The 27,571-nt window shown below is 39.0% G+C and overlaps 4 protein-coding genes and 1 pseudogene across 10 annotated transcripts; 3 read left to right on the forward strand and 2 right to left on the reverse strand.

Moving 5' to 3' along the window:
* Window positions 1-966: 966 nt before the first annotated feature.
* LOC149399930 (receptor-like protein EIX2) lies at window positions 967-4,545 on the reverse strand (annotated as a pseudogene). Its single transcript, XR_016296286.1, has 2 exons — window positions 1,237-4,545; window positions 967-1,134 (listed from the first exon to the last, which is right to left on the reverse strand). The product of XR_016296286.1 is annotated as a receptor-like protein EIX2 (transcript).
* Window positions 4,546-4,716: 171 nt separating this feature from the next.
* Window positions 4,717-7,813, reverse strand: LOC149399931 (uncharacterized). Its single transcript, XM_089610292.1, has 5 exons — window positions 6,901-7,813; window positions 6,540-6,592; window positions 5,872-6,038; window positions 5,605-5,756; window positions 4,717-5,502 (listed from the first exon to the last, which is right to left on the reverse strand). The coding sequence occupies exons 1-5, from the start codon at window positions 7,685-7,687 to the stop codon at window positions 5,153-5,155; spliced, it is 1,509 nt and encodes a 502-aa protein (XP_089466418.1). The 5' UTR covers window positions 7,688-7,813; the 3' UTR covers window positions 4,717-5,152.
* Window positions 7,814-11,023: 3,210 nt separating this feature from the next.
* LOC149399932 (receptor-like protein EIX1) lies at window positions 11,024-15,736 on the forward strand. Of its 6 annotated transcripts, XM_089613160.1 has the most exons (4): window positions 11,024-11,564; window positions 11,689-11,764; window positions 11,866-12,163; window positions 12,625-15,736. In XM_089613160.1, exon 4 carries the CDS (start codon window positions 12,663-12,665, stop codon window positions 15,600-15,602), a length of 2,940 nt encoding a protein of 979 aa, XP_089469286.1. In that variant the 5' UTR covers window positions 11,024-11,564; window positions 11,689-11,764; window positions 11,866-12,163; window positions 12,625-12,662; the 3' UTR covers window positions 15,603-15,736. The 6 variants fall into 6 exon arrangements, with proteins under 6 accessions (XP_089469286.1, XP_089469288.1, XP_089469285.1 ...); XM_089613162.1 differs by having other exon boundaries at window positions 11,024-12,019; window positions 12,115-12,163; XM_089613159.1 differs by having other exon boundaries at window positions 11,024-11,764.
* Window positions 15,737-17,714: 1,978 nt separating this feature from the next.
* LOC149399933 (receptor-like protein EIX2) lies at window positions 17,715-21,748 on the forward strand. Its single transcript, XM_089610373.1, has 2 exons — window positions 17,715-20,762; window positions 20,872-21,748. The coding sequence occupies exon 1, from the start codon at window positions 17,771-17,773 to the stop codon at window positions 20,756-20,758; it is 2,988 nt and encodes a 995-aa protein (XP_089466499.1). The 5' UTR covers window positions 17,715-17,770; the 3' UTR covers window positions 20,759-20,762; window positions 20,872-21,748.
* An 838-nt stretch (window positions 21,749-22,586) lies between these two features.
* LOC149399934 (receptor-like protein EIX1) lies at window positions 22,587-26,154 on the forward strand. The gene is made up of 2 exons (XM_089611469.1): window positions 22,587-25,573; window positions 25,679-26,154. Exon 1 carries the CDS (start codon window positions 22,646-22,648, stop codon window positions 25,556-25,558), a length of 2,913 nt encoding a protein of 970 aa, XP_089467595.1. The 5' UTR covers window positions 22,587-22,645; the 3' UTR covers window positions 25,559-25,573; window positions 25,679-26,154.
* Window positions 26,155-27,571: the final 1,417 nt, after the last annotated feature.

Here is a 27,571-nt window from a genome sequence, read left to right on the forward strand (position 1 = left end):
TCATATTATCATTTTATTTAATTTATATTTATTTAAAAATACATTAAAATGATTAAATTGAATTATTCTAATTAGAAGCACACGAAAAAAAGGCCAAAAAGACAAAGAGGATCTGGATTTTTAAAAATTGGACAAGTTTGTCTAAATCTCTACTTCGAAGCCATAAACATGTAAGCTTCCGGTTTTACTTCATTTTTTGAAATTTTAAGGTAAGTCATTAATTTTTTATTTTTAGGTTAATATGGTCATATAATTTTATTTTTATGTGTATTTTGACCGAAATACCGTTAAAATTATAGAAAGCAAACTAATCAAATCAACAAACTACAAATCTCGGACATTTTGAAAAACGAGCCGTCAACCAGACACCACATTCCAAAATGGATTTAGTGAACCACAGGTAACTAGTGGAAAATCAGCCAGACTACAGTCAAGAGCACAAAACAGAATTTTAGGAGCCTATGAAATCGGACCCTAAAAAAAGTTCAAAAAGAAAAAAAGAAACAAGATATATGAGGATACAAAACAGACTAGTCCAGACTTTAAAAACACAAACCTCATTTGGCGCACAAAACACGGTGTGCAAAGCTGTTCAGATATTGTATTTTCTGCAAAAGAAATATATTACGGCTCGAGCCGGTACAACCCGTCAATGTGGTCACCATCATCGAAACCGACTGACAAATGGCCATGTTTCAGTTCAGTGAGAACCGAAGATGGTCAGGTCTGAACTGGGAACTTTTGTCGGGCTAAAAGGTTAGATTGTGCGGTTAGTCGGGTCTGATAAATGAACGTGCCTACTTATTTGATACAAACAATCGTCAACAACACATTATTGGATGGACCACAATGGCAGCAGAGACTAATTGTCTTTAAGCAATTACCAAGATAACAAAATTACACAAAAAGCAGAAAAGAACGACAAGAGAAATCCAATACAGAGATACAGAGAGAAGTTCTTTCACGCAGATCTAAATCCATACAAAAATCCTTCAAAGGCAAGCAATAATCCAGCTATAGAAACTTCACTATCAGAAATAATATTAGAACTAACAGAATGTAGTTTCCTATGAGGAGACCATTCTGCGGCTACAATATCACTGCTCACTCCCTGAGAAGCATTATTTTTATGACCTGCAAAAAAAAAAAGTAGATATCAATGCAATCGTTTTTCCTCTGAAGATAGGAAACAAAAATGATCGAGCTGTTCATAATTTGTTAAGGGAGATTTCTTACTGTTTGCTTTTGGAAATCCATCTGAGAAGTCTTCCTTTGTGGATTAAGACCATCACAATAACCCAATCTTTCGCATCTGTCAACAAGTTAAAAAACGAATATCGCAAGGTCTTCTTGAAGATTAAGAGCCCACAAACTCCCCAAAACCCGACCACGAACCCGATTCCCATGCTGAAATAAAACCCTCCGGATATGAACGTGTCTTGATCATCGTCGTCTCTTTCGTCTCGAGACATGGGAGTATGAGAAGTTCGTCGTTCATCTCTGGAACAACTGTTTAGGAGTGGCTTCCCGCAGAGCTGAGGATTCCCCCCATATGAAGCGGACTCGAAGCTTTGCAATTGAGTACTTGTTGGGATTTTGCCCGACAAATTGTTGTTCGACAAGTCCAGCGTGTTAAGACGAGCCACTCGAGTCAAGCTTGAAGGAATTTCACCAGAAAGCTGATTGTTTGACAGGTCTAGAGTGTCTAACAAACTAAGCTCACCAATCTCCGACGGAATTTGTCCGCTCAAGTTGTTTCTTGATAAATTGAGGAAAACCAGCTCTCGAAGCTCGCCAATTTCTCTTGGAATTTTCCCCATCAGCTTGTTGGTTGACAAGTCGATGTACTTCACAAGTCCCAGAGTTTGTCCAAATTTAGACAATGTCCCTTTCCAAACCAGGTCTACTCGGTCACTGTAGGACGTGTACGTAGCAGAGCTCCCAGAAGAAGTACCATAACTATAAGTATGGAAAATATCCGTTCCTATCCCATCCCAGCTTTTTTTCATTGCAGTAAGATTATGGAGACATTTTGGTACACCTCCTGATAAGCTGTTTAAGGACAAGTCCAAGAGTTGGAGATTAGACAGATGGCAGAGTTGCACGGGAATTTCTCCGTAGAAATTATTGAATCGTAGGCTGAGAACAATAACACTCGTCAAACTTTCACCAAGCCACGTTGGTATTGGTCCCGATAGTCTATTTCCCCCCACATTGATAGCCATCAACTTTTTACAGTTCCTTATGGATGAAGGCAAGTCTTGAGTGAAATAATTGTTGCCGAAGTTTAATGTTTGTATCTCGGCTAATGAGCCAATGGAGACCGGAATTCTCCCCGATAACTTGTTATTCCCCAAAACAAGAGCTGTTAACTTTTTGAAACGCGACCAACAATCGGGAAGTATTCCAGACAAGTGATTGAATGAAAGATCAAGGAAGCGCAGCGCTGAATCCTCGCTCACATCACAAAGCGAGTTCAGATCGGAAAATCTGTTTCTGGAAAGATCTAGAGCACCCACCTTGAAGAGGAAGCTGGGTATTGGACCTTCTAACTTATTTGAACCAAGTTTTACCTTTGGGTAATTCTTGAATTCAGATGCAGGATTTGGAATTTGACCATGGATTTGATTGTCAGAGAGATCCATTGAGAAACAGTTCCTAGTAGAGACATCCCAAAACCAATCTGGAATAGAATCTGAAATCCCGGCATTGGAAAGGCTCAACACCGCGTAACCTTTTTGAGTTTGAAGCCACATTGGGAACTTTGGACCCAACTTGCAAGAGTTAAGCCCTATGATCCTCAATCTGAACGGAGGAATCCAATCACGAGTGAAGTTCAGGACCAGTGAATTGCCGGACAGAACTAGTCTAGACAATTTAGAAAGCTTTGAAAAATGGGCTTCCGAAATCACTCCAGTTAAGGAGTTCTCGGCAAGATCCAAATACTCCAACTGTGAAAACTGTCCAATGGCTTCTGGTAGACTTCCATGGAGTTTGTTTCCACCTAAACCCAACTGATTTAAAGAGTTATAGGCACAATTTGGTGAAGATTGAGTGAGCTCGGGAAGTTGAAGACCACTGAGATTGTTGCCCTCTGCCTTCAAACTAGACAGAGAGCACAAGTTCCAAAGGGAATTCGGAATTTCACCTTCTAAGTTATTACCGGAAAGATATAGGTGTCTTAGGGCTGACAGATTTCCTAAAACTTTCGGTATTGTACCCTCTAGCTTGTTACATCCGAGACCAAGGTCTTCAAGTGCAGTAAGATTCCCAAGAGAATTGGGAACTAAACCCGTAAACTTATTGCCACCAAGAAAAAGATGTTCAAGGTCAGTCAAGTTGCCTAATGATCGAGGAATGTGGCCTTGTAATTTGTTTATAAAGAGGCTAAGATACTTTAAGGATTTCAAGTTCCCTATAGATTCTGGTATGAAACCTTCTAGACTACTCTGCTCGAGATTAAGGTATTCAAGGGACGTCAAGTTCCACAGAGCTTTCGGAATATGGCCTTTCAACCTATTCAAACCTAGGCTAAGATATGTAAGGGAGGTAAAGTTCCCAAAACCATCTGGTTTGAGCCTTCTAAGATGCTGCGCTGAAGGTTTAGATGAACAAGCCTGCGAGAGAAAGACAATACAAAAGGATAAACAGAAACGGACAGTTCGTTACCAGAAAGGTCAAGGAGGGAAAGTGATTTCGAAGAATTGACAAGAGACGGAACAACAGAATCAGGAAGATCGCATAAGCTTAATCTCAAACTATTCAGATCACCAAGGTTGTTAACAACTCGCATCCATTCATCAGCTTTGTTCATGTCTATGTGCGAAAGATCAAGCAGAGTCAACGAAGAGAGTCCAGAGAGCCATCCGATGGAATCTGTTCTCAAACCACGATTTTGTCCGAGATCAAGAACTTCCAAGCTAGAAAGATTCCCGAGCTGAGGCGGGATTTCTCCTCTGACTAAAGTGTAAGAGAGATTGAGGTACCTTAAGTTTCTTAGCATGCCTATGAAGCTTGGAATCGCATTCCCTTCGAAGTTGATCACACTGAGATCCAAAAATGTCAACTGTTTCAACTCGAGAAGTGAAGTGCTGAAATTACCTCTCAGAAACCGCGACTTTTCATCGACCTCTTTATAATAAAAGAAACTTCCTTGAAATCGCACAAATGTCGGAGAAAGATCGAGAGCGGTGACGTGGCCTGATTGGTTTGAGCACCGGATTCCTTGCCATTCACAACAGTCGTGTTTTTCTTCTTCATCGCCCCATGAGGAAAGAAACCCGTCTTTTAGCTCATGAAAGCTTTCTTTGATCTTTAAAAGTGCTCTTCTCTCTCCTGCTATGCACCCGATCTTCTGTTCTCCGGCGAGTGCGTTGGATTCATGAGCTACCAGAGCCACAAGAAAAAAGAATTGAAGAGAAAATCTTATCATCCTTGACAATATTGATAAGGTTCTTTATGAGCAATGGGGTTTGGTGAGAAGCTTCAATAATCCACTTATGGCGTTTCTTGGTCATGAACGCTAAGTGGAATTCAGTACTCCATTTAATTATTCTTTAGTGGAGTAGGTTGCATCATCAAGTAATGGAAGTCAAAATTTTAACTATTCTGTCAAAATCTGAAAAATTAAAATACTTTATTTGGAAGAAAAAAAAATATATTAAAAACGCAAAATAACTAGACAGCGATAATATTGCTTACATTTGGCGTGTCACTCTCCATATATTTGAATATATGGACTCCCCAAACTATATAGTTATGGTGTGTAATATATATACAGTGTGTAACACACACACACGCTTAGTGACCAAACAGTAAGCCTTTTGATTCTTAAGAACATCGAGATCATTTGAAAGTCGTGTTTGTTAAGAATCCAATTTCACATTAAATAGCAACGAGGAAAAAGATATACTCCAAAAGAGAACATGTAATAAAACTTGGCAGTTACAATGTCATACAAAGATGCAACAGACAAAATAAAAAACCTGTCAAAACTGACGCAAGCAAAGAAGCACATCTAACTTATCCTTGCAAGCTTATGAGATACTCTGACAATCTCTCTGAATCAGCAACGGTATTTGGCTTCCACGGAGCATCTAAATAAATTCATCATCCGCATTAGACAGAATCATCGTCATCTGAGACAGGATTCTCAACCTCCGACTTTTTTTTTCCGTTTCTTTTCGGCGCTTTTCCCTCCCCGAGTCCGCTTTTTTCCTCCGTCCTCGGCTGATTTCATTGACTGAGCAGCGGCCATAAAAGCCGCGGTCACGGTTTCATTATCAGCCATTTCATCCTCGTCCTCATCCTCAGCTATGTTGACTTCTTCTCCTTTTTTGTCCACGAAAAATAAAAGCTCGTCATCGATTTTCAAGCTCTCCGACTTAGAAGAACGTTGCTTAGAGTCAGTATTGGAGGCTTCATGAACCAGTTCGGCACGGCTTTTCAAAACGTCATCATCAAAGACTCGAACACCTCGATTCTGAAGGTCCACGAGCCGCTCTGAAAACGAGATCCCAAACAAGTAATGTCAGTTGGTTGAATATCGACTTTCAAGAAGCAAAAGAAAAAAAGAAAAAAAAAAGACTAGGAGTAAGTGCTTACTAATTAATGCAGTGGGCGACGAACCATGGGCTTTGCTCTCATTTTCCTCGGCGTTGAATTGATTTTTAATCCATTTCATCATTTGGGAGGCCAACTGTGAATTCGTGAATGCGTTTATGTAAGAGATGGATTTCCTTTGATCCCCACACTCCCTGCAAAAAAAAAAGAAGGAAAAAAATAGATCAGGTAATTGTCCAGAGTTTAGAAGTTTCAATTACACATTATTTTTTTTCTTTTAGTTTTCGGTGCAAGTGTCCATCTTCATACCTGAAATACACAACAGCTTCGTGAATAACAAGTAATCTTGCCATGGCAAGACTTCTAACTCTGTCTGCAGGAAGGTGAATTATTCTCTCTGGGTTAAGGAAAGAGTATTCCACCAATATTACAGCATCATATAGAACTTTCCTCAACAAAACTTCATCCTCGGGACTCTGAATTAAAAAAAAAAAATCCATGTTAGTTTCGCAATATCATCAGAAGGAAAGATGCACATTTTGAGAGGACGAGCGAGGTTCACTCAATGTTAAGCACCAAGGAAAATAGGTTGTGGGTTCAAGGCATGAAAAAAATAGCTATACTTGCTTGAAAGAAAGAACTACGTCTATAAGCTCATTTCTGAATAATATCAGGGTCTAGTCCATTTGTTCAACCCATAAAGACAAAGATCAAGCTCAAATGAACGTTTAAATTATTATTCGAAAGGGGAAATCTATTGTACATTGTTGCAACTCAGCACGAAGTAAAAAAACAAATTTTTTTTTCTTTTTTATATAATATGAAACACTAAATGACCACTTTAAACTACAAGGCAAGAAAAAACATTTCAAAGACTGAGCACAAAATTTCAAACTTCTTTAAACTAAAAGACTTTACACAGCCTAGTTATATACAAAACTTATTAACTATTTACTAATCAAGTAAAAATTACTAACCGATAGGAGCGCAAGTGGCAGAGTCTTCTCAAGAAGCATTCTCACAAGGGTCTCTGTAACGTGGAAACAGAACATAAGCACGAGCTAATATGACTAGCTTTCATAATATAAGACATCAAAATTTCACTTTACTAATAGCATTTTATATCAACTCTGCCTAACAACATCTATGTTCATCCTTCTTTTGGTTTTATGGCGTGTAACACAATAAATACCCTTTAGATATCTATTCTATATCCAACCCCTTTTTAGAGGCAAAGCTATCCTAACCCATAAGCCATTTTAGGACTCAAGAACCAAACTTTATAACAGAAATCTGGGCAGTCACAAGAAAAAAAAAAATTAAAAAAACAATACTAACCATAAAAGTAAAAGTTTGCAAAGCCAGTTATAGAACCAACAGCCCAAGTCTTCAGCTCATTAACCAACTCCTCTTTCGAACTCCCAAACTTGATACTCAAGCAAAGCTTCAACAGAACCGCCTCGAAAACAACAACACCGGCCAAATATCCAACTTCACATCCCTCTTCGCAAACTCTTCCACAAAGCTCAGCGCTCACGAGTGGCAAGAAAGATTCCACCGCCACACTCCGACCCGCCCAAATGCAAACCAAATCCGAAAACCTCGACACCAAACCCGACTCGCCTTCATCCACAACAAAGCCATTGCTTGCACACAAACTCACATACCCAAGAATCGAGTCAACCAAAGACCTGACCTCTTTCACTGCTTTTCGCTCTCTCTTGGAACTCAGATTCTCTTTCTTCCCAAACAGCTCGGAAGCCACTCCGTGAACCTCGTACACCACCGGAGCGAGCAATGCGACGCTCTTTGACGAGTCGCACGAAGAAGAACAAGACTGTATTAACTGAAACAAGTCCTTCGTGGATGATATTCGGTCCAAAGGGTCGTCTTTTATGGGGTCGTTTTGGCTCCGGGAAGCCAAAGAAACGTAGGCCCAGATTGACTCCAGAGACGGGTTGACTCGGGCTTGAATCAGTTCGTAGAAGTTATCTGCGAATTTGCTTGATTCGGTGTTTCCGCTTCCGAGTTCGGATAAAAGTCTGTGTATCGACAGGGAAAGCTTGGTGTTGTAGCAATAGCCAATGAGGGGGCTGAGACTGCTTGAATTTGTGTCCGATTCCATTGTTTATTGAAAAGAAATTGATGTGAATTAGGGGGATAGAGCGAAGCTTGTATCACAAAACCCTAGTCCCCTGTTTTTCCCTCCGATGAACCAAATTAGGGTTTAAGCGAAAAAAATGTCTGTCGTTTTCGTACATTAAATACGGTGAGAAAGTGGGCATAATACGCACTTTTTTGGGCAGATTTGCCCCTCTTTTTAGTGGCAGGTTTTTCCAAATTAATACCCTCTTTCAATGTGTAAGACCAACTCCACCCGATAACACCATTTTCTACTCTATTTTACAGTATATCAAACACTACCTCATCTCCAATCGAACTCTATTTTTTACACCAAATTGAAATATTAATTTTATATTCAACTTTCTCTTATTTATTTCTATACCCTTATATTTATTTAATATATTTCAATTATACCACTTATTCATTATTTAATAATGATGTATAACTCCATAAAATTATTCAAAATACAAATTAGCACAAAGTAAACTTAATATTTATTAAACACAAAATACAATACAAAACAAATAACATAAAATAAAAAAATTACAATTACACATCCGAATTAGAATATCCCTCCCACTTATTGTATTGTAATATTTCATATTCATATTCGCAATATTTCACCGGTCTTGGAGGATCCGACCCTAATCTCCCCGAGTATTAGTTTATGTATTGTAATTTTATTTTCAATTTTATTTTGTTGTATTGTGTTTTTTAATGTTTTTTTTTAGTTTTGCATTTCGATGTCGTTGTAATGTTATTTCGTTTCGGTATTAATATTAATGTCATTTTAGTTTTTCCCAAACTCCAAATGTCAATGTTGTATTTTAAAATATTGTGGTCTTTTAAAATATTTAATACATAAAAATCATTTTTGAGATAAATATGAAATAATTTTATAAAACGGTGATAATTGAGTAAATAATAAATTTTACAAGGACTAAATAACAAATAAAAAAAAATTGACGTTATGAACAGTCAGACGCTATATATAGCGCAACCATTTGAAGAAAAAGTGTTTACGCTATTTTGGTGTTATATTTAACGTACGGGTGGAGGATATCTGTACACCAATTCAAAGAAATAGAGTTCGGTTGGTGTTGGTCTAAAGACCAATTTATCCTTCCATTTATTTTTAATTTATTTTAATTTGACATAAACAATTAATTTTGAGACGTGAAAGAAAATAATTACACTAAAAAATTCATTAAAAATATTAATATTTATTGAAATTAAACTAGAAAATAAACAACATGATATGAACATATAAATAAATAAATAAATATATTATAAATTTTGAACTAAATATATAAATGTTATATGTAATGTGCGTTTATTTTTTTAAATCCATAACATTATTGGATCTAAAGTATACCAAGTTAAATAAATATGAGTTGTAGTGTAATTGATAAAAAGTTGTAAAAATTATTAAAATAATAGAGAACTGAAAAATATGTTAAGTATATGATTGGAGATGAAACTTTTTGATGCGATAAAAACTATATTATAAAGTACAAAATACTGCATTTTAAAGTTTTGGAGATGATTTTAGATAAAGTCCCTAGTTTCATATAATTATGTGAGTCATTTTCAACAAATGTGTTTTTATTTTTGCCCGGAAAAGAGAGAACCAATTTCAAATTCGTTTGTCAGAGTGAGACATGACAACAAGACATAATTTGTTGTCTATGTCACAGGAACGATATAGCCAATCGAAAAAAAATCAGACTATTTTTTAATAAATTATTTTGTATTGCTTAGCTAAATAGTATTTTTGCCACATAGATTTTCTAGAGCTAAATAGTTAAGCAACTAGCTTAAATTAGCCAATTTGCTTAGATTTGCTTAGCTAAATCAATAGCCAATATGCAAAACAATGGTTAAGCAACTAGCTAAATATTTTTTATATTTGCAAGCAAATCCCTACAATTCTTAAGCAAGAAACCATTAAAGATGCTCTAAGTAACTATATAAAAATAATATAACATACAAAATATTCATTTATATTGCAAAATAGCAATAAACTATTGTAAACTAAATTGCAAATTGCATGGTTGTCAATCTTCTCTTCTTTAATTAATGATTATAATATATACACTTGAAAAATAATTACTTGTGATCCCTAACATAATCTAATTGGTAATTTCACACCACTTTCGAAGTGAAAATCCTGGGTTCAATCCTCACTTGCAGCAAAACTGCCTTAAAAAAATTAGCAAATAAAAATTTAACTATAGGGACCAAAATACAAAGAATAAAAAAAAGATAGCTAGGCATATGGCCTATTTAAGTTCCCCTACTTTAAATTCTTAATTTAATTATTTCATAATTAACAAGATAGTTCACAATAAGGCAAGACTCACACGTTATATATTAGGATAAAATTAGCATGAGTTTAATTAAATTTTAAATATTTAATTAATGAAGAATAGCTACTGAACTTTTACAAATAGTTTTTTCAAGATAAGATTATCCCTATATAAAAAGTACTTATTGCAACTAGACAATTCTCTATCTCTTTTTAAGGATCTAGCCAAAGTTTAATTTTATTAGGAAAATAGCTTATCAGGCCGAAATAAATTAATTAACTTAATCAGATTAATTAATTTACTTTGGAAAACTATTTTCTGAAGTAAATTACATTAACCTAACGAGTTAATTAATTTACTTCGGTTTGGTGGATTATTTTCTTAATAAAATAAAACTTTGAAGGCATATATATATTATTTACCAAGGAAAATCTACCGACTGTAACACAGAGTTGGAAGGCTATACGAAAAAAAATAAAAAAAAATTATATCTTTACAAAACAACTTATGAGTAACAACCGGGGTAGATAATTACCATGAGAAATAACCAACCGGATTTATCAATAGCCATGTCTTTTTATTAACAAAGTCAAATTTACTGTAACTTGGCAGCTCATGCCCTTGCCAAATATGCTTTAAATTTCAACTCCAAAGTCACCTGGCTTAACTTTGCTCCCCCCACTATCTGGGACATTATATTGGCTGATAAGCCTTAATGAAAAGTCTCATACTTCTTAAAAAAAAAAAAAACTGTAATGTTATGCATGTCTTTTAAATCTTGTTAAGTTGGATACACTCTGGTAATTTAGTTTTTCGCTGTGTAATGTTGTTTCATGATTAATGAAATTGATTTTCGTCTCTTTCTATTGCTACCTATGTATGATTTCATGTCCACGAGTAAAATCCACGAGTTTGCATACATAATTATTTTGACCATTGACTGATGACGTGGCATTTGGCTAATATATATATATATATATATATATATTTTATTTTAAAAATTTATTTATTTATTATCTGAAAGCTCTTATTCTTCTTCTGCTTCCTCTTGTTGTCGATTTTCAATTTCTTTCTACTATTTACCTCAACCTGCCATAAAATTCTCATATGATAACCGGAATTGAGGGATTCCAATTCCGTTGCACTCCCAGCGATTAGAACTCGACATCGTCACCGCCGGGACTCGGGCTCCAAGCTTAATGATTTCAAATTCAGGTCGGCAATACGGCGTCGAATTCGCGGAGGATGACGAGACTCTGGCCGGAGGAAGCTAGTATGAAGAAGAAGAAAACTCGAGCAACAGATTTTATTATGGGTAATTAATAAATTTGTAAACTAGTAAGGTTCGTCTAAAATAAGCACAACAGCTAAGTTATAAAATTTCACATTAATCACAAGTGCCTAGGTGTAAATAAATTTGTTGCCACTGCATATAGATTTATATGCAGGAGAAATGTTTCATGTAAACAGAGGCCTTGTTGTTCTTCATTGTCATAAATGGTGGACATGCATTCATTCACAGGGCAAAAGCGATTCTTGACGTTGGAGGACAGTGGTTGCAATATTGTGGTAGATTTATCGATATAATGTTTGAGGATTTCATTTATTTTTGTTCCAAGTTCACTATTTTTTTCCCTTTATTTACTTTTCAGCTAAAAACAAATCACAGATTTTCATGTGGTATCATTTTCAGGCTATGGATAATTGCTTTTTAGCTCAGCTTTTCAAAACTCCAGGAGGTTAGAAGTCCCGGAAGTTGAGAGTTTGAGGTTAAAGTGAACGCGCTCCGACGGGCTAAGTGTTTAAAAAACTTTCTGATGTGCTTTCGGCTCTAATATTGACATTCCAAGTGTTCACTTTGTTTTCTTAGAAGAAACCACCAGATGTGGCGGACCAGAAATTTGAAGGTGTTAAAGAGATCCTAGAAACGGGATGGTCGTCTATTCGCGATCTGTATGTTCTTTTTGGTGCCGAGGCATTTGTTTAGCGAGTTCTTCACTTTGCAGTGCAAGAATGCATTTACAGTTAAGAAAACTGTCGAATTAGTCACAGGTCAGTGACTACTTCCGAGTATGAATATATGTTTTTCACCTATTTGGAATTATGTTGTTTTCTACAGATCTGAGTACCTTATGCCTCGAGGGCATCCGTGGCTGGGAGTTCAAGAGGTATCACTTGAATTTTGATCCAAAATGAGACACTGACATAGCAGAGAGTTCTTTTTTTCCCACATTTTTGTTTATAATATATGTAATATGATCCATAGAGGGAATACGATGACATCAGTTACCAACTTGCATGGACTAGTGGATACGTGTGGCCTTGGATCTCATCTTTCCACTTCAACTTGTATATTTGGTCAACTTGCCAACTAATATCTTGTAACTGTTGTGGAGTAAAGGACAAATTCAATTATTATTCGGATCTTTGAAATTTTTTCCCCCTTTTTTTTTTTAATATATATAATCTGAACAAGTTTGAAAATGCATATAATACAGTCTTACTTGACTTATGGGTATCAAGCCAGTTCACACGAAGAGAAGTCAACTTTACTTTGCTTTACTTTCATGTCTTCTTCTCATAGCAATGACAGCCACAGGCTTACTCTCAACACATGTGCTTTTCACAGACACAGAACTGTGAGCACAGAGCAAAAGCAGAGACACAATGAAGAAAAGCAAACTGGAGCTCAAACTGAAGGTCCTTCTTTTCGTGCTTCTGATCTGCCTCAGCCTCGGAACTGTCATCGCCGATCGAAAACTCAGATGCAGAGAATCTGAGAGAAAGGCCTTGTTGGAGTTCAAGCACAAACTGTTTGGATTCACCACCGATGATCCGCTTTCTTCGTGGTCGAAAGCCGAGTGCTGCGAATGGAAAGGGATTCGCTGCGGCGATGGAGACAAGTCTGGACACATCATCAGACTCAATCTGTCTCCTAAGACGTTCGGTCAGACCGATTTCTATGGCTCTCCGGTCCTTGCAGGTAACTTGAGCTCTTCACTGCTTGGCTTGCCTTACTTATATTACTTGGATCTAAGCTACATTAGCTTCTACGAAGCGAATGCTATCCCGAGTTTCATTGGCGGTCTCAGAAGATTGAGGTACTTGAATTTGTCCTACACTGGAATAACTGGCGAGGTTCCACCGGAGCTCGGGAATCTCTCGAGCTTGGAGGTTATGGATCTCTCGGACAACTTCAAGTGGACGAAGACTATGAAGAGCATGGACTGGGTTTCACGTCTCACTTCTTTAAAGACGCTCGACCTTAGTTACGTAGACCTTAGTTTGGTTAAAGATTGGGCAACCGTAGTCGCCAATTTGCCTCGCTTGTCGAATCTGCGATTGCGAGCTTCTCGGCTTTTTGACGACTTTCCTATATCTATCAATTCTTCCACAAGCCTCACTCTTGTGGATCTCTCTGTAAACCAAATCTCTCCATTGGTATTTTTATGGCTATTAAATTTTAGAGAGAGACTTGTTCACATTGATCTAAACACTTGTTATTTGAAGAGTCGGATCCCTGAGGATCTTGATAGAATCACTTCTCTGGAGTATCTCGATCTTGGGGGTAATCTTCTGGAACGTTCGATTCCGGATTCTATCGGGAGTCTAAAGGCGATGAAGTTCCTGAGCCTCGGAAACAATCAGCTGCAAGGATCGATTCCGCAATCTTTGGGAGACATGGTTAGGCTCGAGTACCTCGATCTAAGTCAGAACATGCTTGAAGGTGAAATTCCGAGATCCATTTGGGAGATATGTACGCTTAGAAACTTTCGAGGACATGAAAACAATCTTAGCGGGAAACTCTTGCTCTCGAAGTCATCTTCAATCTGCGCTAACTTCTCTCTGGAGTCGCTTAACCTAGAGGCAAACAGAATTCAGGGACCATTTCCGGATTTCACACTCTATCCCTCTCTGACATCCCTTTGGCTCAAATCAAATCGATTTGACGGTATTTTGTCTGAAAGCCTTGGCCGATTATCGCATCTTGAAACTCTGGATGCTTCGGAAAACTCCATAAAAGCTGTGATCACCGAAGCTCACCTTTCGAAGCTCTTTCGTCTGCGTTACCTCGATTTGTCTTCTAACTCGGGTATAGCGTTTAAAATTCATCCCAACTGGACTCCTCCTTTCCAGGCAGACTATCTACTTCTGGAGTCTTGCAATTTGGGTTCGAGTTTTCCGAACTGGCTCCGGAATCAGAAGAGCTACACAGAACTGGATGTCTCGAATTCTGGAATATCCGATTCGATCCCAAACTGGTTTTGGAATCTTCCGAAGACGGTGTCCAGTCTCAACCTTTCGAACAACCAGATTTGGGCGACGAGCCATGGCGACCGGCTTCGATTCAACGTGAGCTACTTCAACCTTTCGTCGACAGAGTTTGCACCGTCGCCGACTTTAGATTTGAGTCGGAACAAGCTGCGAGGCTCGGTACCCATGTTTCTATTCAATATGCGTATATTGAGGCTCTCAAAAAACGAGTTTTCGGATCTGAATTCTTTGTGTAATGGGAGCTCTGCATTTTCCCTCAGCCTCCTCGACATTTCCTATAATAAGCTGTCTGGGAAGCTTCCAGATTGTTGGTCAAACACGCCGGGCATGGAAGCCCTAATTCTGTCACATAATCGGTTATCCGGGCAAATCCCTAGTTCCATTGGCTTGCTGGCTTGGATATCGGCGCTACATTTGAGCTACAACAAATTCTCCGGTGGGTTGCCTTTTTCATTGCGTAACTGCACACAGTTGATGGTCCTTGACGCCGGAGAAAACGAGCTGTCTGGGTCCATTCCGGCGTGGATTGGGACGAGTCTTGAAAATCTCGTCGTTCTGAGTTTACGATCCAACAAGTTCTCTGGAACTGTACCGACGCAGTTGTGCCGTCTGAAACATCTTCAAGTTCTGGACCTCTCGTCCAACAATTTCTCAGGCAGTATTCCAAAGTGCGTTGTTTATTTCGAGGACATGAAACTAACAGGATCGTATAGCATTCTGTTTGGATCGGAAGGGATATTTCTTGTCTGGAAAGGAATAGTGAGCGAATTCAAGAATCTGATGCTCCTAAGAAATATTGACTTTTCCGGCAACAAATTGACCGGAGAAATTCCTGGCGGTATTGTCAAACTCGCGGGGTTGGTTTCTCTGAACTTATCCACAAACTATTTGAGCGGGCGAATTCCCAGGGATATCGGTCGGCTGACAAATTTAGACGCCCTCGATCTGTCGAACAACAACCTCTCCGGACCAATCCCTTCAAGCCTCGCCGGAATAGACCGTCTCAGCACGTTAGACTTATCGACCAATCGCCTCTCCGGAAAAATCCCAACAGGTACGCAACTCCAGAGCCGCGACGCTTCGGCATATTCAGGGAATCCTGAACTGTGCGGAGACCCACTTTTGACCAAATGCGGAGGGGAAACCGAAAAAGATCCGCCGGTTTCTGAGCATAGTGAAGATCAAGTGAACAGCCAAGAAGACGAAGAAGAAGGGTATGTCAGCAAGGGGTTGTACGTTGGTGCTGGGGCCGGATTTATACTCGCGTTTTGGGGAGTCTCTGCAGGAATGATCGCCAATACATTTAGGAAACCATATGCTTTATACTCATGATTTAAAAAATTGCTACTATATCGAAGTTATGTAGATGACAACCTTCGGTTTCCCTTCTTTCTTTCCCCTTGTTTTCTCTCACTAGAAAGAATGTCTTATTAGTGTTAAAGGACTGTACTACAAGATTTTTTTTTTTTTTTAAAAAAAAAAGAAAAGTGTACTGCAGGCTAAGAGCTCTGTAATTTTTTTTATGTAATTAAATAAATCTTCTGTGTTTTGGTGCTTCTTTTGCTTTGTTGGTGTGTGTATGTTTCAATTTGTGTAACGCTTATTTACTCGTCATAACAACGCATGTATATGTTTCCAGTTTAGTATTACAATTTTTTTAAGTCTTCTTAGCAGTCAAAATTTGTTACGAAAAGATGGTTCAAAGAAGTTTATTTATAGTGTTAGCTTGTTTTAAAGTACTACTGGCTCCGGACCACGATCAAATACCGAGAAAAACCAACCTGTTGATAAAAATCACGGAAAAAAACATGATGTAGAATACACCCAAAATTTGCACGATGTGCAAGTTTATCACAAAAAGTCTGAGATCTATAGGTGTCTAAAGGTTAAACAAAATGCGTTATTTATTAATCGTTACAAGGTATAATTTTACCATCGAACCTAAACTTCTATCGTCTGAACTCAATCCTCATCCATCTCGTTGGATTTCGACTTCTGAATTGTTTGAGGTTTGTCATTCGGATCTCCTAGTTTCAGATTTGATTCTTAGCAGGTTGAGTGATTGTTTTTGTTTACCTCAAATTTGTTGTTATGTTCTATTGCGCACAATTGTCTCAGTTGGTTCTTATCATGAGTACTACTTCGACATCACCATCATCAATTAGTTACTCATCGAGTCCATTCGACATACGATATTCGAATACACGTAGTCTGCGCAAAGCAGGGTGTCAAACACTATCAGTTAATTATGGCTATTTCAAGGGAAATGTTGAGAGAATGATAATCAAATATGCAAGGACTTATCACGAGGTTGTTAGTAACCCTTCGGATTATAACTCCTGATCCGTTTGATATGTGTGTTCTTCGTGAATCGTGTCTCCTGTATTTAAAGATTTCTTTGACATTGGAAATTTGTAAAAATATTTAGATTGTAGATCAATTATATAGGTCATAGTTAAATTTATTTACAGTGAGTAATTTTTTTTTTTTTTGCTACTTTTAACCAAACTTTGCCTTTTGAATACTACCAGATTGTGATCTGTGAGGGCTATTTTGCTAGAACGCATTGAGATTATCGGTATTATTGTATTATGTATAGATTGAGGATTTATTATTTATTAGATTACGGATGTAGAATAAATTTCCATTATTTTGATAAATCCTTTACTCGCATTTTGAGAATCCTTATACGTACACATGCCTCACTTTTTAAAGTCGCAATATGAAATACTTTTTGGTGGCAATATTTCAACTTAAAAAAAAAGAAGAAAAAAATAACTCCTTTTGTTATAGATTAAATTAGTCGTCATTGAAGAATTTAATGAATATCGTGGAATGAAGATATTAGTGCAAGCTCATGCATTCTTTCTCACCACTTTCCTGTTAGAAGATCTTTTGGGAATCGACTGTTGACTTGACTTGACTCCATCAGACGTGGATGACAAGTTGTCTATATACCCAACCAATATACAGTTAATGCAACCTTGCAATTTGCACCAACGTCATTTAATACATATGGCCCCATATATAATTCCACAACCCACCCTTAGGGGTGTTTTTCTAATTACCGAACATACATCGCCAATATAATAGATCAGCCAACAAGATCAGGATAAAGTTAATAGTTCTTATATTTTGATTGACGAGCCCTTTTAATCAAATTCTGGTCTATAGAGTTAAGACAGGCAAAAAAAAAAAATAATAAAAAAACTAATCTTCAGAGGATCACAGGCTTTATCATTATAATATTTTTACTTAAAGTATAAAAGTAATTATGCAAGCATTATATCTCAACATTTCCAACTTTCATTTAAGGAGAGGTCTACGGTTGACTTGTCTTGAAGACTTACGATTTGAACTTTCAGGTCACGATAATGTTAATGCGTAAAGACCACGTCTCAAGTCCGTTATATTAAAATGAAGGGGTATTTGCCAGAAACCACACCTTTGCATTATTCTACAATCGCCACACACACGCATACACAAAAATTATTGCCGAAATGATCGGATCATCAACCCATCATATCATGATCATGCTTATAATGCTTCTGTGTTGCTTGAGAGAGTCGCGGGGATCAAATACTGGAGTTGGAGAGGCAAAAGTTATGTGCAAAGAAACGGAGAGACGTGCGTTGCTAGATTTCAAAGCTGGAATTTGTATTTGGGATGAAGAAGAATATCGATCACCTCACAGAGGGCTTTCATCTTGGGGAGACGAAGAAGTGAAGAGAGACTGCTGCAAATGGATTGGAATTCGATGCAACAACAAATCCGGTCGTGTCGTCAGACTCGATCTCTCTCCTTCCACCTTCAATTTATCTTACAGTGATTTGCATTATCATCATCTTATTCTAGAAGCTAATATCAGTTCGTCACTGGCTCATTTGGAGTATTTGAATTACTTGGACCTGAGTGCCATAGATTTCAATTTCACCTCCATCCCAAGCTTCATCGGAAATCTGAGCAAATTAAGGTACCTTAATCTCTCTTCCACTCATCTAAGACAGACTCCTCGTCAATTACTTCAAAAACTTTTAAAATTCAAGCTTCTACACTTAAGAAGTCATTATCATGATACTAGGTTACAAATGAAAAACCTTGAGTGGGCTTCGCGTCTTTCTTCGTTAAGAGTACTCGACCTTAGTAACTCAAACATGTCCACTGCTTATGATTGGGCTCATGTAGTTACAAATCTTCCTCATTTGAAAAAGTTGGTCCTTAAAAGTTGTTCTCTTCCCAATGTTCCTATGTCGCTTCTTATTAACTCTTCAAAATCTCTCGTGTTCCTCGATCTTTCTGGAAACTCACTCTCTGGTCCCATATCCAAATTGTTGTTCAGCTATTCCCTTGAATACCTTTCACTTGCCTCCAATCTATTAGAAGGTTCCATACCTAATTCTTTGGGGAATATCACAACTCTTACGTATCTTGATTTAAGCAGCAACATGTTGGATGGTTCTATTCCAGGGTCCTTTGGATACATGGCCAATCTTGAGAGTCTTAATCTTTACGATAATACGCTAGAAGGAGAAATTCCGAAATCAATTTGGGAAATATGTACACTCTTGCGGTTTGATGGGAGTCGTAATACTCTCAGCGGGGATCTCATTCTTCCTCGATCGTCTTCCAGATGTGCCCATTTCTCTTTGGAGTATTTGGATTTAAGTCATAATCAATTTACAGGGTCATTACCTAATTTCACATTGTACCCATCTTTGATTGTGCTAAGTCTTTCCTCAAATCACTTTACAGAAAACGTGTCTGAAACTATTGGTCAATTATCACAGCTGCAGTTTTTGGATATTTCTGAAAACTCTCTCAACGCTGTGATGTCCGAACCTCATTTCTTGAAGCTCTCCAATCTTTATCATTTGTATTTATCAAACAACCCAAGACTGGTTTTGAACATGTCTTCTCATTGGATTCCTCCATTCCAGTTGCAGTATATATACCTCGGATCATGTCAATTGGGTCCTCGTTTCCCAAACTGGCTCCAAACTCAAAAACGCTATATTGATCTTGACATCTCAAATTCCCAAATTACAGAGTCTGTCCCAAATTCGTTTTGGAGTGCCTCTCCCGATTTCAGATTCATGAATCTTTCTTATAATCAAATCAGTGGATCGATCCAAACAGATATATGGGTTAAGAGGAGCTACAAGGTCATAGATTTGACATCAAACCAGTTCAAAGGGTCAATTCCACGTTTTCTATTTCAAATTATGGAATCACATCTTTCCAACAATAAATTCTCAAGCCTCGGTTCATTATGCGATGCCGAGGGTTCCTATCTGAGCCTTCTTGATATCTCTTTCAATAAACTGGAGGGAGATCTTCCTGACTGTTGGTCACACTTTCCGATGTTAACGATTCTTGTTCTGAATAACAATAAGTTATCTGGAAATATTCCTGATATCTACGGCTTGCTTATGTTGCATTTGGGAAACAATAACTTCACTGGTAAATTACCGTTGTCCTTGAGAGAATCTAGCTATTTGGAAGTTCTTGATCTCGGAGCTAACAGATTAACGGGACCACTACCCACATGGATTGGAGATCACGAGTGTCTTAGGATTCTAAACTTGCGGGACAATAAGTTAAATGGAAGTATTCCATCAAGTGTTTGTCATCTGTCAAGCATTCAACTTCTGGATCTCTCAATTAATAATTTCTCTGGAAGAATACCAACTTGCGTCGGTAATTTAAAGGCCATGTTAACGACCATGACGAAGCATGGAAATAATGAGAGACCGTTGTATGCAATGTTCGACTTCAATTATAAAACGCCGACAGACACTCGTGTTTTCTTCAATAAAAACGGGCATCCGTTTCCTGCTCAAGTGACAATTTTATGGAAAGGAAAGCTAGCTCAATACAAGAATACTTTGGGCCTCGTAAAGAGTATAGATTTTTCCAGTAACAATCTCGTTGGAAAAATCCCAACAGAAATCACGACTCTCCATGGACTCGTATCTCTGAACTTATCAAGAAACAGGTTGATCGGACGAATTCCAGCGGAGATTGGTCATTTGATATCTTTAGACGCTCTTGATTTGTCAAGGAACCAGCTGTCTGGGAGCATTCCTCCAAGCCTTTCTGGAATGAGTCTTTTGAATACTCTGGATGTGTCAAACAATAACTTGTCGGGAAAAATCCCAACGAGCACTCAACTCCAGAGTTTCGATGCTTCAACGTATTCCGGGAATCCAGAACTCTGCGGAGACCCGCTTCCTAAGTGTCCCGGGGAAGAGAACACCACCTCCAAGGAAGACGGAGAACGAGAAGATCAAGACGGTTTTATCACGGGAGGCTTTTATGTCGCTTTGGGGCTCGGATTCGTAGTTGGATTTTGGGGAATCTGCGGCTCGCTGATCTTTATCAAATCTTGGAGATACGTATACTTCATATTTTTGAGTGGCGTCGGAGACTGGATTTACGTAAAGGCCGCAATGCACAAGGCAAAGCTCATGAGGATCGTCAGAAACTGATCTGGTAAATTCTCTCTTTTCAGAAATGCCATAATTAAGTTCTTATTCGTATATCAATTCAGTGAAAATTTTATTGACTACCATCGTTTGCTTGCGTGTCAAGTTTGTTGCAGATTGGGATCATATTTTGGATTTCTTTGAAGATTTCGGATCACGTCAAGTCAAGTGATTATTAGCACAATATGTATTAATGAAACTATAATATTATGCATAGCTTTTGAATCTTGTTAAGGTTGTGTTTGTTCTAAATCGTGTTAAGTTTGTTGTTGTTTACCTCAAATTGTTATGTTCTATTGCACACAGTCGCCTCAGTTGGTTCTTATCAGAAGACTTGTTCTCCACAAGCATAAATGGTGGACATGCATTCACATGAAAAAGCGATTCTCGACGTTGGAGGACAATGGTTGAAATGTTGTGGTAGATTTTAATGATACAAGATCATGTTGGAAGATTTTCAGCTTCTTTTTTGTTTTTTTTTTTTTGTTTTTTCTCTTTTCATTTAATGTAACCACGGTATTCCTCCGCCATAAGCGAGGGCTATGAATAAAATTCCCGTGGTACCGTCCACGTTATGAAAAAAATTTACTTTTCAGCTATAACAAATCCACTGATTTTCGCATGGTATCATTTTCAGGCTATGAATAGTTGTTCTTTTAAATCAGCTTTCCACAATGAATGAGCATCTTAATTAATAGCACCAGTCAAACCTCCGGGAAGCCAAATTAAAAAAAAACAGATCATTGATTAAGATGTCCATTTTATAAGTATACGCCTTTAGCCAGAGTATGAATTTGTTTTTCGGGCTTAGAATTAATATAACATGATGCTTCATTTTACCTATTTGGAATCAGCTTACCTAGGATCCGCGATGCCCCGATGGCCTGAGATCACGAGTATAGACTTTAACAAATTGAGTTCAAAATCATGCAGCGACACCGTTACAAACATATTCGATGAGAACCATCTGAATACGAAGCTTCTAAGCAATAAGCCTCTCTAGGAGCACATGTGGGAATTCGAAGATGTGCCTTGTACATTCACTCATCTCTCTCGGGATTAAAGATTTCCGTAGCGGGTCTCTAGTAGCTCATCCCAAGTAGGAACTTAGTGCAGTATATTCAATCGCGACCTTGTACTTGCCTTGATTGAAGACTATGACGTACCCGTTGAGTAAGAGGTCAAACGTGGGATGCTCGGGGATTTCTAGGAGAGAATGAAATTTCTTGTAGATCAAGTCGCTGGACATTACTCTCGTGATCACATCCTTTGCCGCCAAGACGAAGCTTAAATCGCACGCCACAGCACATTTCTACCTCTGTCTATGGCAGCTTCAACATCCGATTCGACTATGCATATGTGGGCAACAAAATATGGGCAATATTTTCCTATTAAAAAAAAAAAAGTTATAGTGAACCATTTTTTTTTTATATATATATATAGAACTTGCATGTTGATGCTTGAATACAGTATAGGATAAAAACACTAAGGATGCGCAAATTAATGAAACTTCATATATCTGAATGGGTATGCAAATGAATAAAATACTAATATTACTTGAAAAGAGACACCCAGCTATCGGATAAAATAATGCACCTTGTATTTATGTCTACCTAACTACTTTAGCATGTGCGGGTCATGAAACATATCAATAACAATGATATCCAGAGAAAAGACGGTCATTCTTTTCTTTGCTTCCTCGTGTTCTTTCACATGTAATATATATATTTTTAATAGCGCCTTTCCGTGTAAAAACAAGAAAGTATTGTGATGCCGAAATATTCGGATTAGGTAAAACGACTCCCAATAAAAAGACAAATATTTTACGGAAAAGAAGATAACAAAATCCTTGGGAAGGAAGACATTCTTAGATCATTGTCCGTTGACAAAATGAACAGATCACTAGTCTCTACCTTAGTTACAGTGTTCTTGCCTCTCTTGATTCACTCGGCGGCACCGAATTCGGCAGCGAAATGCAGAGATGCAGAGCGAGAATCTCTGATGGAGTTCAAACGCGGCTTCAATGGAGTCGAAAAAGAAGGCGTTCTCACAAGCTGGGCGAGCGAAGAGTGCTGTGAATGGATCGGAGTCCGTTGCAGCGACAAGACCGGCCACGTCATCGCCCTCGATTTCTCTCCTTCGACTTTCAAAGATTCCATCTCCGGCGGTGAAATCAGCTCTTCGCTGGTGGAGCTGAGTCATCTGAACTATCTCGATCTCAGCCACGTCAGCTTTCACAGCCAGAGCTCGATCCCGAGCTTCCTCGGAAGTTTGTTGGAGCTCAGATACCTCAACCTCTCGAACACCAACCTCGCCGGAGATATTCCTCGTCAGCTTGGAGACCTTTCGAGACTGGAGGTTCTGGATCTTCGCTCCGACGTTCACGGGTCGATCAGGACTGTGATCGACACGGAGTGGATTTCGCGTCTCTCGTCTCTGCAGTTTCTGGATTTGAGCTCGACGAATATGAGTTTGGCTGAAGATTGGGTCAGCGCGGTGAACAACCTTCCTCGCTTGGAATACTTGGCGTTGAAGCAATGTTCTCTTTCTGATGTCAAATTTCGGTCTCTGTCCCTCGCCAACTCTTCGAAATCTCTTGCTGTTCTTGATCTCTCCTCAAATTCCGGTCCCATTTCTTCGCTGAATCAATGGCTGTTCAACCACAGCCATACGCTGGTACGCCTCGATCTCTCGGATACTCATCTCACAGACTTTGCACTCGCAGATGGTTTCAAGGACATGGCTTCGCTTGAGTACCTCGATCTCAACGGAGTCAAATTAGGTCCGATTCCAGAGTCTTTTGGAGTCAACATGACTGCCATTAAAGTCCTCTCGCTTCGAGGCTGCGATCTTCAAGGAAACATCCCAAAAGCTCTCGGGAACATGACTTCGCTAGAGCGTCTTTATCTCAACGACAACAAACTCGGAGGTGAGATTCCGAGATCCATTTGGGAAATATGTACACTCAGAATTTTCGAAGCAAACCATAACAATCTCAGTGGAACTCTGCATTTCGCTGAATCATCACCGTCCAAATGTACTGGTCATTTCTCTCTAGAGATGCTTGAGATAGATAACAATCGTATCGAGGGATCGTTTCCGAATCTCACGCTATACACGTCTCTCGAATGGATTACTCTCTCCTCGAACCGATTAAGCGGAAACCTCTCGAGAAGCTTCGGCCAGTTATCCCGATTAAAGGCTCTGCTTCTCTCCGACAACAAGATCTCCGGCGTAATCACAGAAGCTCACTTCTCAAAGCTGTTCCAGTTGAAGAATCTCGATTTATCGTCCAACTCTCGCATAGTCTTCGACGTATCTCCAAACTGGGTCCCACCGTTTCAGCTCTATTACATCCGACTCTCCTCTTGCGAGTTGGGACACAGTTTTCCGAGTTGGATTCGGACTCAGACGAGTTGCTTGGAGATTGACATGTCCAATGCCCGTATTTCGGGTCCGATCCCATCTTGGTTCTGGAATTTTTCTTCATCGATGTTCGACGTGGATTTGTCTGGTAACGGGATCACAGACACAGGGCTAGGAGGGAACAATACTAAGCTCATCAGGCTTAAGACCATGAATCTGAGCTCAAATCAGTTAAGCGGCTCTTTACCGATCTCTCTTCTCGGCGTAAATCTGCTTCGGCTTTCTCACAACAAATTCTCGAAGCTGAATCAGATCTGCAACGTCTCCAACTCGTTCTTGGGTTTGCTCGATCTATCGTACAACCAACTCTCGGGTGAGCTTCCCGATTGCTGGTCAAATCTACAAGGCCTCACCGTCCTTTCGCTGACGAACAACATGCTTTCGGGGAAAATCCCTTCTTCCCTCGGATTCCTGAGAGGACTCGGAGCTCTGCGCCTGAGCCACAACAGCTTCGCCGGAGAATTCCCTCCTTCATTCAGAAACTTTTCGCAGCTGATGGTTTTAGACTCGGGACAGAACAGATTATCGGGGAAGGTACCAAACTGGCTCGGCCAAAATCTAACAGATTTGATCATCCTGAGCCTCAGAGAAAATCTCTTCTCCGGTGCTATGCCCTCGGAAATATGTCGGCTTCAAAACCTTCACGTTTTGGACATTTCCTCGAACAACCTTTCGGGGACTATCCCGAGCTGTCTCGGGAACCTCAAAGGAATGAGAGAGGAGCGATTCACATACCTAACTTTCGTCGCCAAATCGATTCCGGTGACGTGGAAAGGCGTGGTCAAGGAGTTCGAGAACCCGGAGCCCCTGAAGAACATCGACTTGTCGAGCAACAGGCTCGTCGGAGAAATCCCGAGCAGCGTGACCGAGCTGGTTGGGCTGGTCTCGCTGAACCTGTCGAGGAACAGTTTGAGCGGAGAAATCCCGACGGATATCGGACAGCTGAGATCTCTGAACGCTCTCGATCTGTCAAACAACAACCTCCGCGGCCAAATCCCCGGGAGCCTTGGTCTGATCGATCGCCTCGGCGTATTGGACTTGTCGAACAACAATCTCACGGGAACGATTCCAACCGGGACCCAAATCCGGGCCCGCGATCCATCGGCGTATTTCGGAAATCCGAGACTCTGCGGAGATCCTCTTCCAAGGAAATGCCACGACCCCGAAGCCGATCTTGATTCTCCAGGCTCTGACCAGCAAGAAGATCAAGAAGACAGTTTCGTAGGCATTGGATTCGGTGTTAGCGTGGGCGTCGGGTTCGTAGTCGGGTTATGTGGAGTCTGTGGGACGTTGATCTTGAACGAGTCGTGGAGAAACATCTATTTCAAGATCTGGAGTGATATCGGAGATTGGCTCAATGCCCTGATCAGAGGCTGAAAATTGCAATTGATGGTTAGTTCATCATACCTTTTTCTTTCCTTGAACTCTCTGATCGATTGATTTCATTCAAAGTGGCAATCAATAAATAGTCGCTATGTTCGAACCCCGAATCTGCAGGACGAAGACGCCGAGAGCACAAAGCTGATCGTGTCACAGTGCTCGATCTCTCTCCGCCGACTCTGAACACAAACGGTTCAACTTCTCTGGGACGTGGCATCAGTTCTTCACTACCTAAGATGCTTCAACCTCTCTAAGCGGAGAACTTTCGTCTCTGCTCGGAAAAGCCTGCAAGTTCTTGATCTTTCCGATTTTGGGTAAAAGTACAAAATTGGGTTTCTTGGCCGTATAATAAGTGTTTAAAGCAACCTGGTTTAAAGAGAAGTGAGCATAAACTTAAATTAAGCCCAAATGAAGGTCCATAGTCATTGCCTTGTAATATTCAGCATTATCATTAATAGATGTTGTTTCTTGGTAGGTTGGTAGGTAGCCAAGTAAGTGAATATCTCTAGCGGCCAATGAGAAATTTCATTAATTGGGTTTAATAAATCATTAAATATCAAGATTAGACTCTAATGTTTAAAAATATTTGAATATAGACTTTTGACCCAAAATCGGACAAAAATACCCTTGATTCAAAAAACCCATATTTTTCTCTCATTTTCAAATGATTTTCATCACAATTCTTTTTTATGTTCGAATTGGTTGCGCTAGGATTAGAATTTTCGGTGGTCGAGCTCACCGCTGAGCTCGTGGGGTTCGGGGCAACGCCCCGATATATATATGTATATATTTTTTTAAGGAATTTGGGTATGTGTTCAGTTTCGATTTTGAGGGTTTCACGTTGAATTTCATCGTACAGCATCGTATCGCATCGTACGACATCGTACGATATTGTATGTGTTCAGTTTTGATTTTGAAAGTTTCACATTGTATTTCATCGTACGGCATCGTATCGCATCGTACGACATCGTATCGCATCGTACGACATCGTACAGCATCGTACGATATCGTACATTATAATGTGTATGAATTTTATCGTACGATGTCGTACGATGCTGTACGATGTCGTACGATATTGAGGATTTCACGTTGAATTTCATCGTACAGCATCGTACGATATCGTACGACATCGTACGATAAAATTCATACACATTATAATGTACGATATCGTACGATGCTGTACGATGTCGTACGATGCGATACGATGTCGTACGATGCGATACGATGCCGTACGATGAAATACAATGTGAAACCTTCAAAATCGAAACTGAACACATACAATATCGTACGATGTCGTACGATGCGATAGATGCTGTACGATGAAATTCAACGTGAAACCCTCAAAATCGAAACTGAACACATACCCAAATTCCTAAAAAAAAAAAAAATATATCGGGGCGTTGCCCCGAACCCCACGAGCTCAGCGGTGAGCTCGACCACCGAAAATTCTAATCCTAGCGCAACCAATTCGAACATGAAAAAGAATTGTGATGAAAATCATTTGAAAATGAGAGAAAAATATGGGTTTTTTGAATCAAGGGTATTTTTGTCCGATTTTGGGTCAAAAGTCCATATTCAGATATTTTTAAACATTAGAGTCTAATCTTGATATTTAATGACTTACTAAGCCCAATTAATGAAATTTCTCCGGCCAATACCCAATTATTATTATTATTATTATTATTATTAAGTTATAAAATAAAAAAGAGAAAGATTGTATTTAACTTCTTTTTATTTTTGTTTCTCGCGGTAAAAAAAAAAAAAAAAAAAAAAAAAAAAAAAAAAAAAAAAATTCTCTCTCTTCCTCACCATCTCTGTACCATTTCAACATCGCTCAGACTAGAAAGCCCTCTTATGAGATTAATAGAATAACAATTGTTGGTATTTTTAACATCAACAACAACAATAATAATGGCGGTCTCTTCAAAAACCTTAATCCCAATCGTGGAAGTCAATGGATATCCCTAAAATATGTTGCTAAAATTGGGGTTTTACTTCACTGATAACCAG

This window comes from Urtica dioica, chromosome 4 (genome assembly GCF_054948205.1).
Source record: "Urtica dioica subsp. dioica isolate 48M chromosome 4, U.dioica_male_clone48M_v1_H2, whole genome shotgun sequence".
NCBI classification, from domain to species: Eukaryota; Viridiplantae; Streptophyta; class Magnoliopsida; order Rosales; family Urticaceae; genus Urtica; species Urtica dioica.

Excerpts from the sequence above, each read along its gene's own strand:
- LOC149399933 (XM_089610373.1), top strand. The coding sequence starts at position 17,771 with ATGATCGGATCATCAACCCATCATATCATGATCATGCTTATAATGCTT.
- LOC149399934 (XM_089611469.1), top strand. The coding sequence starts at position 22,646 with ATGAACAGATCACTAGTCTCTACCTTAGTTACAGTGTTCTTGCCTCTC.
- LOC149399932 (XM_089613161.1), top strand. The coding sequence starts at position 12,663 with ATGAAGAAAAGCAAACTGGAGCTCAAACTGAAGGTCCTTCTTTTCGTG.
- LOC149399931 (XM_089610292.1), bottom strand. The coding sequence starts at position 7,687 with ATGGAATCGGACACAAATTCAAGCAGTCTCAGCCCCCTCATTGGCTAT. Across the intron at positions 6,593-6,900 it reads TGCAAACTTTTACTTTTATG|AGACCCTTGTGAGAATGCTT; the intron begins GTTAGTATTGTT and ends TCCACGTTACAG. Across the intron at positions 5,757-5,871 it reads GAAGCTGTTGTGTATTTCAG|GGAGTGTGGGGATCAAAGGA; the intron begins GTATGAAGATGG and ends TTTTTTTTGCAG.